We start from the raw sequence: 15,607 nt of genomic DNA, 5'->3' as shown, positions 1-15,607 counted from the left end.
AAATGAATGAAAAATATAAATTTTAGGATTATTTGTTCCATTTCTTTGAAAAAAATGGATGGTATTTTGATAGGGATTGCATTAAATGTGTAGATTGCTTTAGGTAGCATAGACATTTTCACAATATTTATTCTTCCAATCCAGGAGCATGGAACATTTTTCCATTTTTTTGTGTCTTCCTCAATTTCTTTCATGAGTACTTTATAATTTTCTGTGTATAGATTCTTAGTCTCTTTGGTTAGGTTTATTCCTAGGTATCTTATAGTTTTGGGTACAATTGTAAATGGGATTGACTCCTTAATTTCTCTTTCTTCAGTCTTGTTGGTGTACAGAAATGCAACTGATTTCTGTGCATTGATTTTATATCCTGACACTTTACTGAATTCCTGTACAAGTTCTAGCAGTTTTGGAGTGGAGTCTTTTGGGTTTTCCACATATAGTATCATATCATCTGCGAAGAGTGATAGTTTGACTTCTTCTTTACCAATTTGGATGCCTTTAATTTCTTTTTGTTGTCTGATTGCTGAGGCTAGGACTTCTAGTACTATGTTGAATAGCAGTGGTGATAATGGACATCCCTGCCATGTTCCTGACCTTAACGGAAAAGCTTTCAGTTTTTCTCCATTGAGAATGATATTTGCGGTGGGTTTTTCATAGATTGCTTTGATAATATTGAGGTATGTGCCCTCTATCCCCACACTTTGAAGAGTTTTGATCAGGAAGGGATGCTGTACTTTGTCAAATGCTTTTTCAGCATCTATTGAGAGTATCATATGGTTCTTGTTCTTTCTTTTATTAATGTGTTCTATCACATTGATTGATTTGCGGATGTTGAACCAACCCTGCAGCCCTGGAATAAATCCCACTTGATCGTGGTGAATAATCCTTTTAAAGTACTGTTGAATCCTATTGGCTAGTATTTTGGCGAGAATTTTTGCATCTGTGTTCATCAAGGATATTGGTCTGTAGTTCTCTTTTTTGGTGGGATCCTTGTCTGGTTTTGGGATCAAGGTGATGCTGGCCTCATAAAATGAGTTTGGAAGTTTTCCTTCCGTTTCTATTTTTTGGAACAGTTTCAAGAGAATAGGAATTAGTTCTTCTTTAAATGTTTGGTAGAATTCCCCTGGGAAGCCGTCTAGCCCTGGGCTTTTGTTTGTTTGGAGATTTTTGATGACTGTTTCAATCTCCTTACTGGTTATGGGCCTGTTCAGGTTTTCTATTTCTTCCTGGTTCAGTTGTGGTAGTTTATATGTCTCTAGGAATGCATCCATTTCTTCCAGATTGTCCAATTTGTTGGCGTATATTAATGTTCAAGAAACTCTGGGAAGATAGTATTGGTAGTGATACAAAAGCTAGATGTAATCAAAACCTTACTAAACTGATAATTTATGTTTAGAATTATATTTAAAACTATAATCAGAATTCCTAGGAGAAAACAACTTTAGTATTAAGATTTTCTGACAACACACATAATCATTATTTGGTTATAAAGCAAACTTACCAGATTTTTACCATCTTGCTTATGGATAGTTACAATTCTACTCTCATTTGAGCCTTCTTGGCTTGCTTGCTTAATAGTAACATCAATAATATCAGGGAAGTCACAATATAACTGTAAATCCTATAATAAAGAGCATTTGAAATTAAAAACAGGTAAAACTAAGGGAGCCATTTTAATACAAAACTTACGAAGGACATAACATTCATTCAAAATTCTTTAAAATAAAAAAAGTATTGATAGTAACTAAATGGGATTCTCTCCCTCAATAATCTAACCCTAAGACTTAACCATATCTTGCTTTGACTTAAAAATGAGAGCATTAAAGGTACCAGGAATCTAATTATGCTACAGTTCCTTTCAATCCAATCAATGTCAATAGGAACCATTGTTAGAAAATTGTAAGTTTAATCACCAAAGAAGAAAGGTAAAGATAAATCTCTAATAATCCAAACAACATAGATAAGAACAAACTTAAAACTTATACTACAAACCTTAAAAAAACTAATACATCATCATAAAATCAATTAAAATTCATCTTTTCCAATTAAATTTCATGATTGTCCCTATTATCAGTAACAGCAAAATTTTAAAGAGGCAAAACTACCTTAAAAATAGAATACAAGCTTTTCGAAAAGAGAAGACCATAATTAATAAGAAACAAGAAAACCATTATTAATATTTGTCATTAAAAAAACTAAAATAAACACTTAGGAACAATGAGAAAAGAATTATAGATATGACCTTGATGGCTTCACACTACTAAAAACTTCCTCTTCTATCAATGAGAGAAGAGAATTGCAAGACCATGTTTCCAATTAGTAAAATTACTCTGTTCTATTGCCATTCACTTAAATTAACAAAGAATGAGAACGTATCATTAAGGATTACCTGTTCTGTCAGTGTCTCACTTTCTTTATGTTTCCCTCTTGACCACTGAATTCCACCGTTTCCAGTTATTATAATGGTTGCAAAAATCTCCTCACCTGAAGGACCTCTTCCAGGTTCTTTTACTTCAAATTGCTCTGTGTAGAAGGCAGACTGAAGAGTTTCCAGATTTATAAGATACTTAAGTTTCAAGTTTCTGGCAGTGGCTTTGCAATGGCTGAACTGCTCAATAAATCTGCGAAATCTGTACCTTATTCTTTTCCTTGTCAAAATATGATAGTCTTGGATCTTTGCTCGAACACATTTTGGTAAGAATGTCTTGTAGCTGGGGATAAAGAGCACACACAGGAAAACAAAACAAATTGGAAGATAAATCTAAAACGACCACTGAGAGAGAAATTACCACCTTTCTCCATGACTGGTAACTGCTACAACACAGTGGTCAAGCGGAGAAAGGTGACACAGCCACCACGTGTACAATATTAAAGTTTTAACTGATGATGTGAATACATATAAAAATTCTCTGAGTTACATGAATGTTTAGAATAGGATATGTTAACTCTCCTCCCCTAATGAAATGAAGACTGAGTCTAGTTAATAATGGAGTCTCTAAAAATTTGTTTTCTCTGATTATCTTATACATCAATTTTTTGGCACCATATTGCAATATTTCCTATGATGTTGTACACCAAAATTGATCTGAATTCTGGAAACTGCTACATTTTGTTGGATGCTACAGCTGTTCATTATGCAAACATACTTTTTTTTTTTTAAAGATTTATTTAACAGACAGAGATTACAAGTAGGCACAGAGGCAGGCAGACAGAGAGAGGAGGAAGCAGGCTCCCTGCTGAGCAGAGAACCCGATGTGGGGCTCGATCCCAGGACCCTGGGATCATGACCTGAGCTGAAGGCAGAGGCTTTAACCCACTGAGCCACCCAGGCGCCCCCAAACATACTTCTTTTGTATACACTATTTTCTAGGCCCTTTTCAATAACTCCTAATAATTCCTTTGCCATCAAAACAATTCTACTTAGAAATGTTCTTACACTTCTGTAATTCTATGTCTACGTAAAATATGCTAAAGAAGAGAGATGACTTCTCTCCTGCTCAAAAATCTGACAAATGAAGAGCACTTTATTTCTGCAGGTGCAACGGCGTTAAATTTCCATGCCTTCACCTATGCTAATCCTTCCCGTCACCCATCTCCTACCTGGCTGGCTCTAACTCATTCCAAAAGTCTCAGCTGAAACATCATCAAATCCAGACATGCTTTCTCTATGACTACATTACATGCTAATCCCCATTGTCTGACAGAATTCTGTGCACCACCACTCCATGAGATCACTTCTCACTCTATCCTTTATGTGACTAGTTATAGCTAGTGCTCCAGCTGGCTCATGCTGAGAGCTTACATTTTAAGACTATTCAGATGATTGCTAAAGAGCTATCATTAAAATTTAAGTTCTATAGTTACAATTATAGTAAAAATATAGGTAATACTCAAAATTTATCACTTCCTAATTATTTTACATTTTAAATTTTTACATTTTATTACTACCTATGCTTTTGAGGTTGTTTACATCACTCGTACGTGAGTGGGGTAAAAGATTTGCTATTGCTCATCTCTTCCCAATTCTACATTCAGGCACATCAGGTTGATACCCTGAAACTGGCCATAAGCAGGATTTACACCATGGATATCAGCAAAGATGGCAAACAAATCACATCCTTGGGGTTTTGGGGGTTTGTTTGTTTGTTTGAGAACTGGTTGTTATGCATTTACTAGCATACCACGGCTTCTTCCCTCCCCTACTCTGCCTGAACCCTGCTGAGGAACACTCAGTTTTGTACGCAAGGAGCAGAGGGGCTGGAGAGTCATTTGATAAGGCAGACATGGCAGTATAAATTCATCACCACCAATTTCAAACATGCTTTCAGCACGACCATCAATTTTACACTTCTCTGTTCAACTAATTCTCCCAAGTTCCACAACTATGTCAAACCCTCTCCAATCTTCTCAAACCGCCTACCTTTCTTCCGCCCCAAACCTCAGCTGTATTCCTCCTTATGTTCACCAAATGACTTCATCTCTTTCTTAGGGCAGAAAAAAAACCTTCTCTAAGCGGAGCTCCCTCAACATTCCACTACCAAATCCACATTCATGTGCACTCATTCCGTCCTCCTCCCCACCTGTTACAACAAATGAGCTACAAACTTGCAAGGTAACGCCACTTCCTGGACATGATTTTACCTATAGCCTCTTTCTTCCTCTAATATACATTCACCCTCTGGGGACTTTTGCTCTTATTTCTTTTCGAGCCACAAAAGACTAATGTCCGTCCCATCTCAACTTAAATGTAAAATTTCCTTGCCCCGCATATCCCTTCAGCTACAGTCTATCTGGCCTTATTTTGAAAGAGTTTATACAGTCATTTCCGCTTACTCTTCAATTCACTCCAGTCTAGCTTCTGCTCCATCATTCCATAGAAAATGCTTTTGCTAAAAATCAAGAAAAACTTTCATGTTGCTTAAACCAAATTCCCATTTCATCTCCCTTGTCATTCTTCAGCAGCATCCAACACTGCTGACCGTTCTCTTCTTCAACTTTCTCCCCTTAGCTTTCCTCACTTTATTCCTGTCTCTTTGGATACTTCGCAATCTCCTTTTCACCTTCACTCCTACCTAGTGATGAATGTTGAAGTTCCTCAAGACTTAAGACCCTCTTCTCTTCTTATTTAAACTCTCTCTCTCTCTAGGTTCTCTATAGGCAAATGACTGATATCTGTCTTTAGCAATGACCTCTAAACTAAACACCCCTATCTTCCATAGGCAAGTCAATCTATCATTTAATTTAAATGTCTCAAAAGTTCCTTAAACAATATGTCAAACCAAACTCATAAGTCCTACTGATGTCCTTCCCTAAAAGATCCTCTTACAGCATTTCCTATCTAAGTAAATAGCATTGCAATTCACCCAAGACCCGGGAATAATCCTTGATGCAGCCTTCTCCTTTGATTCCCGTTATTCCATTCATCAACACGTTCCCATGAATTTACATCCTAAATACTTCTCTTTGTTGCACTTTTTTCTCATTACTAACTCATTACTAACCACATTGCCTGGAAGAAAATACTGCAATGGCTTTAGTCTCTGGACAACTAGCATTTCCATTTACTCTGACCATTGTCTGACTTTGTTTTCTATACTGGACTCATGGGGTTCTTTTAAAATCACAAATCTAATCATTTCACCATTGCTTAATACCCTTCTATGGTTTCTGAGTGCTCATAACCTTGTCAACATGGCTCTTAACCTTGTCAACATGGTTCTGTAGGTTCTGCTCTCATCCCTGCTTTGCCTCCTCCTCACTCTTTGGGGTCTAGCCATATTGACTCTTTTCACTCTTCCCATGCTCCCTTCTGCTACAAGGCCTTTTCCATGAGTCTCTACACACTCCATCACTCCTCTCTCTCTGTCATCAAATTCTACTCTTTTTTTCAGATCTTACAAGTCACACTTTGTTCCTAACAATTATATATCTCTAAATAAATAGATACATGAAATCTAAAAAGTCTAGAAAGTATAGAGGAGAGCCTCAGGAAGTTTAAAATAAACACTGAAAAGACTTAAAAAACAGAATCAGAATACAAATGATTCTTGCTAAACTACTGCTGTCAAAAACATTAGTTACCAAGAGACTTACTAAATCTGAATACAATTTATATAAACATTTTACAAAAATGCAAAATATATAGTCACCAATGGCTACTTTTTAATAAGGCATATCTGGATATAAAAAGAAGAGTTTAAAATAACAACATAAAACAAAGCTTTCCATATTGATGCCTGGCATAAAGAACCAGACATACTTCCTTTGGGAATACCATAAGCATGTGTGGTTCTTGAACATGGTGAATCCACTTTGGCATCATGCTTTCAGAATCAGACTTGTTAGAAACACTAAAATTTTTCCAAGAGAAAGGTTAACTCTTGAAGCATAAAACATTTTTTCCTCATGCTTTCCTTATATTGAGTTTTTAAAGAATGCTAAAACTGAGGTTCCAAAAGGTTCTGAAATTGAGCCTTGGCTTAGAAACTGTATACTATTTTTTGTACTATAAAATGAAATATGCAGCTTATTATTATAGTTAGAGTAGGCCGTTAGAAACTCCATTATTATTTACTTAGTTTTTTAGAAAGGGAGTCCAGTGAGATGAGGTTGAGTAGCCAGTTGCTATATAAGTGGCCTTGGTCCTGGCCTAATGTTTACAAATTCAGCAGTCTCCTTTAAACTCTTTGCATTTTCCAGTTCTCTTCTTCCCACCTGTTAGCAGACTTAGGATTTTAAAGAGCAGATGAAGAATGAAAACACAAAAATTTTATGCTTTCCTTCACTTTCTGTACTCTAATACCTAAGCCATAATGTCTAATTAGGAAGTAGCATACAGAAAAGTATCTAATGCATACACATGCACAAAGAGGTGTGCACCCACACCCATACCCACAGCTAACACACAGGCACAGGCACACAAAGATGCACGCTACATGCATTTTTCTAAAGTCAGGGAAGGAATATGTATTTAATTATACTAAATAGAGATCCATATCCTACAGGGTTTTTCTGGGAATAAAACTGTTTATTTCATTCTGTCAACAACTAATCATTTATCTATTCTCCCATCAATCTTGAATATTTTAACACTGAGTAGAGTTTCAGAATTCAGAAAACATCAGTTGAGTTAAATTATTAAAAACGCAAGCAAGGCAGGCATATTTGCTTCAAGACAGGAAGAAATTATTCATCTAATATTAAATTGTCAAGGCACAAGAAACAAAAAATAAATTACTTCAAAATCTAAACTTTTGTATTATGAATGACACTTTCAAGAAAGTGAAAAAAAGTCCAAAGAATCGGGAATATATTTGCAAATTATAAATACAATAACTTTCACCTGAAGACTTGTATCCAAAGTATGTAAAGAACCCTTACAACTCAATAATAAAAAAATCGTGAATTGTTCATTTTAAATGAGTAAACTTTATGGTTAAGGCTTAACAGATATCTGATAACAACAAGAATATCTAAAACCAAAGAGGAAACAAAAACTGATATCCTGCAGTTTGGGTATGTAACTGTTTTTAAGGCACTTAGCAAAGGAGTAAATAAAAGGAGTTATTGAGAGAAGGATTTCAAGAAATACAGGGAGTTTTCACCAGATTCATAACACCCTCAAACTTCTAATCCTAAGTATGCAATATATAAAACATACAGTCTTCAAACTTAAAAAAAATTTCAAAGAACTCTTATAATAATCATATACACCTTTAAAAACAGTAGAAGTCTTACAGCCATTAAACCTGGGGTGTAGAAGCAGTATTTCAAAAAATCCTATTAGGCAAGACAAAACTCAATATGCACAAGAGTAATTTGGAGAATGTGGAGTGTGGCGCAGTTATAAAAGAATCTGCTGGATCAGTTATGACATGAGTAAGATCCAGGATCTAATATAAAACATGGTGACTCTGATAAGACTGTACTGTAGAGGGGCGCCTGGATGGCTCAGTGGGTTAAAGCCTCTGCCTTCAGCTCAGGTCATGATCTCAGGGCCCTGGGATCAAGTCCCACATCGGGTTCTCTGCTCAGCAGGGAGCCTGCTTCCCCTCTCTCTCTGCCTGCCTCTCTGCCTACTTGTGATCTCTGTCAAATAAATAAATAAAATCTTTAAAAAAATTTAAAAAAAAAAAAGATTGTACTGTAGAACTGAAATTTGCTGAGAGGAGTCTTTAAATGTTCTCACAAAAAAAAAAAAAAAAAAGTAAGGAGGAAAGATAAGTATGCGAGGTAACGAATGTTTTAATGAACTAGATGGGGGAGTTCTTTCACCGTGTATACATAGAGCAAACCACCACGATGTACACTTCCAATCACCTCATAATTTTATATGTAAATGACACTTCAATAAGGTGGAAATTTTTAGGAAAATTCCCAGAAGAACTTGTGAAGATTCATACTGGTGGGCTTTTCCCTCAGATTTACTGAATCCAAATTCTTGGGTAGCACTCAGAAATCTTCAATCTTAGCAGGCATTTCATGTGATACTAATTCAAGTAAACTATGGGCCAATATTTGAGAAATACTGCTTCAGAATTATTTGAGACAAAAGAGACAATTTGAGGATCTGCTATCAGAAATTATGCCTCCAGGTGTTCTTTTCACTCCCCTAACTTTGCTTACCCTTTTTAGAATAAATAGATCAAATAATTAATAGGCATCAAACATCTGTGATATTTTCTGTAGTACTCTCTTTCAACATTTTTTTTTAATTCTAAGATAAATCAGTACTAAGGATATAATGTACAATATGATCACTATAGATAACATAACTATAGGGTATATACTCAAGTTTTTAACAGAGTAGATCTTAACAGTTCTCATCATAAGGAAAAAAATTTCTTTTTCTTTCTCTTTTTCATGTATCTATATGAGATAATGGATATTAACTAAATTTATTTGGGTAATTATTTCACAGATATATGTAAGTCAAATCATGATGCTGTACCCCTTAAACTTACACAGTGCTATATGACAATTATATCTCAATAAAACTAGAAGAAAAAAAGAAAAAATAAATTTGTCTCACAAAGTATGTGTTGTACACAGGAAGACAAGTTACCCATATGACTTTTAATTACTATAAGATCAGAAAGATTTGACACAGAAAATGCAATTAAGTATAGAAAAACTCTAACTGTTCACATTTATGTATATGGATTTGCATAAGGAAACTACCTGATAGAGCTATAGATGTCCAATGGGGTCTGATCCTTCTCTTTGGCTAGTCTCATCATATCTAACACAGCCATTCCAAGACATTCTTCTTGTGTTTCATGAGTCACGGGTATTTTTATCCATCCATGTAAAAAATCATGCCGCCACTATAGGAAAAAAATTTAGAAGTAAATATCTCTTAAATTTCACTATCACATTTAAATCTATTGCATTGTAACCTATAATTTCTAGAACATATGCATTTAAAAACAACGTCAACTTCATTGATTTTCATTTTGCCATAAAATTTCAGTTAAAGTTTTTTTAATCAATGGAAACTGATTATACAGTACATATGATGTCAACCTATTTCCCTGCTTGTATCTTCAAATTACATCTTCTACATAAAAATCACCTAAATTAAAATAGATATTAGCTAATTAAATAAGTACCTAGTTCCAAATATGTTCAAAGCATTATACTAAAAGGATTATGTGAGATATAAAAAGATTTAAGATGGCCTTCAACCCTCAAGAAGACTAAAATCTAGCAGGGAAGATAAACATGTAAACAAAATATTATAATGCAGATACTCTACACCAAGTACCACACAACAGATGCTTCAGGAATTTAAAAGAAGTTGAAACTCTAACCAACTGACATAATCAGGGAAGGTTTAATGAAAAACTTCATGTAGTCTTAAAAGAAAGAAATTTCTCATGGACACAAAACAGGGTGACAGAGGAATGACACAAAAACAAACCATAAGACATGTTCAGAGATGCAAACTAGTTTGGTTGGGTAGACAGTTTATGTAAGGGAATCGTGTGGATTAAAACTTGGAAAATGGGGCACCTGGGTGGCTCAGTTGGTTAAGCATCTGCCTTCGGCTCAGGTCATGATCTCAGGGTCCTGGGGCTGAGCCCTGCATCAGGATCCCTGCTCAGGGGGGAGCCTTCTTCTTCTCCTTCTCCTCCCCTCTGTGCTCTCACGCTCTCTCTCACTCTCTCAAATAAATACATAAAATCTTAAAAAAAAAAAAAACTTAATAAATAAAATAAAACTTGGAAAAATTGGGGTCAAAATATAGGTACCCTTGAATAACTTGATCCCAAAAAGCAACAGACAACCATTTTCTTAAAGCACTGGTTTCTCAGAGCACCTTTTCTTTTTTTTTTTTTTTTTTTGCTTTTTCGATGTGTTTATTTGCTTATCTACATGGCAGTATTTTATTTCTCTCATTTTTTTTCCATTTTATTTATTTTTTCAGCGTAACAGTATTCATTCTTTTTGCACAACACCCAGTGCTCCATGCAAAACGTGCCCTCCCCATTACCCACCACCTTTTCTTAAATCATCATGCCTCTTCCACTGGTAGAAGTATCAGAGATGAAAGTGCTTTAAGAAAATAAAGTATATTCAGTGAGAGTCATTAAGAGGCTGCTGTAATGGTTCAGATATGAGATAATAAGGATCTGATGTAGGGAACAGAAGACACAAAAGAGTCTGAAAAAAAGCTTATAACTTTATCATTATATATAAAAATGAAGAAAAAGAAAAACAAGAAATTGTAAGATTTTGGACTAGATAATTTGGAAATGAGATTGTACATGTAATGCTAGAAAAGAAAGTCAAAACATAAAAACCACTAATATTCCAAAAAAATAGCAATTTTCTTGATAAGAAAGGTATGAACTAAAACATTAGCTGAGGGACGCCTGGGTGGCTCAGTTGGTTAAGCGGCTGCCTTCGGCTCAGGTCATGATCCCAGCGTCCTGGGATTTAGTTCGGCATGGGCTCCTTGCTCAGCAGGAAGCCTGCTTGTCCCTCTGCCTCTGCCTGCCACTCTGCCTGCCTGTGCTCACTCGCTCTCCCTCTCTCTTCTCTGACAAATAAATAAATAAAATCTTTAAAAAAAAAAATTAGCTGAAATACCAATATTTAACTAAGGTTTTATTATTTTTGTAAAAGATTTTATTTATTTATTTATTTATTTGAGAGAGAAAGAAAGAGCACAAGCTGGGGGGAAAGGGCAGATGGAGAAGGAGAAATAGACTTCCTGCTGAGCAGGGAGCCTGACAACTTAGGGCTCAATAACCAGGACCCTGGGATCATGACCTGAGCCCAACGCAGACGCTTAACCAACTGAGCCACTCAGACACCCCTTAACCAAGGTTTTAAGCTGGATAAGAGAAATACAGGGTCACTCTCTTTATTTCATGAATATATCTCCTTCCTTTTAATGTGATAACTTGTCTCATGAAATTAAAGTTTAATACAAATTCTTGAAAAATAATTTAATTAAAAAGAAAATAAGGTGTCTGGGTGGCTCAATGGGTTAAGCCTCTGTCTTCAGCTCAGGTCATGACCTCAGGGTCCTGGGATCGAGCCCCATGCCTGCTCAGTAGGTAGTTCGCTTCTCCTTCTGCCTCTGCCAACCCCCTGCTCATGCTCTCTCTCTCTCAAATAAATAAAATCTTTTAAAAAATAAAAAATAATAATTTTATTAAAAGAAATAAATACACATTTAAAATTATATTTGCTAACTTCCTATTAATAAATTAGAAGGCATTTAGTACCAAAAAAAACCTATATTATTTAAAAGGCACAAATCATGAAATAACAGTATTAAGCAAAACAAAAGCTTAATATTGGTAACATAAAGCTTAATATTGGTAATATAAAGTTAATTCAGGGAAGGAGTTAGATTTTATTTTGCTAACATTTATCTCACCACACTTATAGAAATGGGCAAGTAAATTATTCTGATTAAGATAACTGATGGCTAACTCTGGAAAACAGTATGAAGTTCCCTCAAAAAACTGAAAATAGAGCTATCCTACAACCCAGCAATTACACTACTAGGTATTTACCCAAAGACACAGATGTAGGAAAAAGAAGGGGCACCTGCACCCCAATGTTTATAGCAGCAATGTCCACAATATCCAAACTATGGAAAGAGCCCAGATGTCCATCAACCAATTAATAGATAAAGAAGATGTGGTAAATATATATACAATGGAATATTACTAAGCCAGCAAAAAAACTTGCCATTTGCAACAACATGGATGGAACTAGAGGGTATATGCTAAGTGAAACAGTCAATCAGAGAAAGACAATCATCATATAATCTCACTGATAAGTGGAATTTAAGAAACAAGGCGAAGAGAAGAAAAAGTGAAACAAGACGAAACCAGAGAGGGAAATAAACCATAAGAGACTATTAGTCTTAGGAAACAAAGTGAGGACTGCTGGAGGGGAGGGTGGGGGATGGGATAACTGAGGGATGACATTAGAGAGAGTACATGTAACGAGCACTCAGTATTATATAAGACTGATGAATCACAGACCTGTATCCCTGAAACAAATAATGTATTATATGTTAATTAACTGAATTTAAATTAAAAAAAAAAGATAACTGATTGCTAGGCACATTCTTTTTAATACCTTGCTTTTGTCCCATATTTTACATAGGACCAGAGTATAATAAATTATGTTCATGAAGATATTCTGTGGAATTTATATCCAAAAGACAATAAATATCGGAAAAGCCATTAAGAGCAGCACTAAGAACATAACCAAATGCCCATTAGAGAAAAATTACAATTGAAACAGAGTCCCAAATACCAAAGCATACTATTTTCAACTATTTTTAAACTTCCTTTAAAAAATGCAGGGTGTACCAATGAAAATTTCCTTTAATTGTAACTATAGAAAAGTAGTTTTCGATAGTCAAGAGAAGGTGGGTGGGGGGATGGGATAACTGGGTGATGGGCATTAAGGACGGCATGTGATGTGATGAGCACTGGGTATTTTACACAACTAATGAATCGTTGAACATTATATCAACAACTAGTGATGTACTGTACATTGGATAATTTAAATAAACAAATTTGTTTTAAAAGATTTTATTTATTTGAGAGAGAGACAGTGAAGGAGAGCATGAGAGAGGAGAAGGTCAGAGAGAGAAGCAGACTCCCCATGGAGCTGGGAGCCCCATGAGGAACTCAATCCTGGTACTCCGGGATCATGACCTGAGTGAAGGCAGCTGCTCAACCAACAAGCTACCCAGGCGCCCCCAAAGAAAGAAATTTTTTTAAAGTAGTTTTCCATCTCAGTAGCTGACAACATTTGAACCAAAAAATTTTATCTGCATTCACCCAGAAAAATAAGAAAACAGTTACAGACACAATATCAGAAATGAACCAAAGAAACAACATGGAGTGAATACACTTTTTTTTGCCATGTATATGAAAATTCATTAACGATTGTTCACACGGCAGCAAATTATTTGCTGAGTCGCCATTTTTGATGCTATCAAGGCAATCCTCAGAAGAAAATGAATTTAAAAAGGATATCTAACTTTTGGCTTTTACTGGCTTACCTTTTCTAAATCCATCTTTCTATAGTAGTGTCTTAACGGACTTCATAGTTCAGTGGCTGAATTTTTTTTAGTTATTTAAAAATATCAACATAATCTTATACTCTGATGATGTCACTGGTCAAACACGCTTTATTCTATGAAATGCATATAGATCATCCTGATATCAATATAATCTGGATAAGTTAATTACTACCTTATGTATTTTATGGTCACAGGCTTAGAGAAGTAGAAACATTAAGAAATAGAAAAATTACATGTGGTATTTATTATCTAAACACAATTTAGGATTCTATTGTGAAATTATTTTGCTTTCCTAGATGAGAAAATCCTTCTTAGGAAGACAAAATTAGAAATCAATCACATTTTTTCTAAATCAAAAGTATCAGATATCACAGTTTTAGGGTAAAGCAGATGAACAGTTTAGGAAAATTGTCTTAGTAACGGGATTTAAACTAGCACGCCACCAAAATAAAACCAGTTCTGCTGCACAGATGATATAATCATAATAGCAACAGAAAGTCATAACCACATAGTATCTATTCTCAAAAGCCTCTCTCTCTCTCTTTTTCCAATGACTACGGAAAAAAGGAAGCTACATAAAAGTTGGGTGGTGGTCAAATTATTTTTGACAAGAGCACCAGAACCAGTCAATAGAGAAAGGACAGTCTTTTCAACAAGTGATGCTAGAAAAACTGGATAGGCACATGCAAAAGACTAAAATTGCCCCTTACCTTACACCATCCACAAAAATTCACTCAAAACGGATCAAAGATCTAAACATAAGGGCTAAAACAATAAAACACTTATAAGAAAATATAAGAAAATGATAGTAATGACTTCTTGAATATGACACCAAAAGCACAGGTAAACAAAAGAAAGAAGAAACAATCTGTTTACATCAAAAATTAAAAACCTTTGGACATCACAGGACACATCAAGAAATGTGAAAGGCAACCAAAAGAATGGGAGAAAATATTTTGTATAGCTGACAGGGGGTTAATATCCAGAATATATAAAGAACACTCACTACTTGACAACAATCTGATTTAAAAATGGGCAAAGACATACAAAGAAAGTTCCCCAAAGAAGATATTTAAATGGTCAAAAAGCTTAAGAAAAATGTTCAACATCAGTAACCACTAGGGAAATGCAAATTAAAACCACAGCAAGGTATCACTCCAAACTCCACAGAATAGCTACTATCAGAAAAACAGAAAGTGAGTGTTGGCAAGGATGTGGAGAAACTGGAACACTTATGCACTGCTGGTGGAATGTAAAATGGGACAGCTGTCATCGAAAACAGTGTATCGGTTCCTCAAAAAAAAAAAAAATTAAACATAGAATTGCCAAATAATCCAATATTTCCAGTTCTGGATATATATCTAAAGGAACAGAAGGCAGGATCTGTAAGATATATCTGTATACAGACGTTCATAGCAGTGTTATTCTTAAGAGCCAAAAAGTGGAAGCAACCTAAGTATCTATTAATAGATAAATGGATAAACAAAATGTGACAGATACAATAGAATATTATTCACCCTTTATTAAACTTTAAAAGGAGAAAATTCTGACATGGAAGACCTTGAAGACATTATGCTAAGAGAAATATGTCAGTTACAAAAGAGCAGGGGCGCCTGGGTGGCTCAGTGGATTAAGCCACTGCCTTCGGCTCAGGTCATGATCTCAGGGTCCTGGGATCGAGCCCCGCATCGGGCTCTCTGCTCCGCAGGGAGCCTGCTTCCTCCTCTCTCTCTGCCTGCCTCTCTGCCTGCTTGTGATCTCTCTCTCTGTCAAATAAATAAATAAAATCTTAAAAAAAAAAAACAAAAAAACAAAACAAAACAAAACAAAAGAGCAAATACCATATAATACCACTTATGTGAGGCACCCAGAATAGGCAAATCCACAGAGACAGAAAGTAGTAGGTGGCTGCCAAGGGGAGGGTACAGCAAGTTACTGTTTGACAGGTATGAAATTTCAATCTAAAAAGCAGAAAAAGGGGTGCCTGGGTGGCTCGGTGGGTTAAAGCCTCTGCCTTCTGCTCAGGTCAGGATCCCAGGGTTC

General features: G+C 35.4%; 1 protein-coding gene across 3 annotated transcripts in view; it reads right to left on the bottom strand.

Moving 5' to 3' along the window:
* The window catches only part of JAK2 (Janus kinase 2), a 131,249-nt gene that overhangs the window by 43,953 nt on the left and 71,689 nt on the right, over positions 1–15,607 (bottom strand). For all 3 annotated transcript variants that reach the window (XM_046022191.1, XM_046022192.1, XM_046022193.1), the window contains 3 exons: positions 9,181–9,326; positions 2,390–2,711; positions 1,502–1,621 (listed from right to left, as the gene is read on the bottom strand). In XM_046022191.1, the coding sequence (XP_045878147.1) occupies positions 1,502–1,621; positions 2,390–2,711; positions 9,181–9,326 (588 nt within the window). The remainder of the gene's footprint in view (positions 1–1,501; positions 1,622–2,389; positions 2,712–9,180; positions 9,327–15,607) is intronic.

This window comes from Meles meles, chromosome 11 (genome assembly GCF_922984935.1).
Source record: "Meles meles chromosome 11, mMelMel3.1 paternal haplotype, whole genome shotgun sequence".
NCBI classification, from domain to species: Eukaryota; Metazoa; Chordata; class Mammalia; order Carnivora; family Mustelidae; genus Meles; species Meles meles.
The sequence above is the reverse complement of the archived record's forward strand: the minus strand, read 5'-3'. Positions and strand labels throughout refer to the sequence as shown.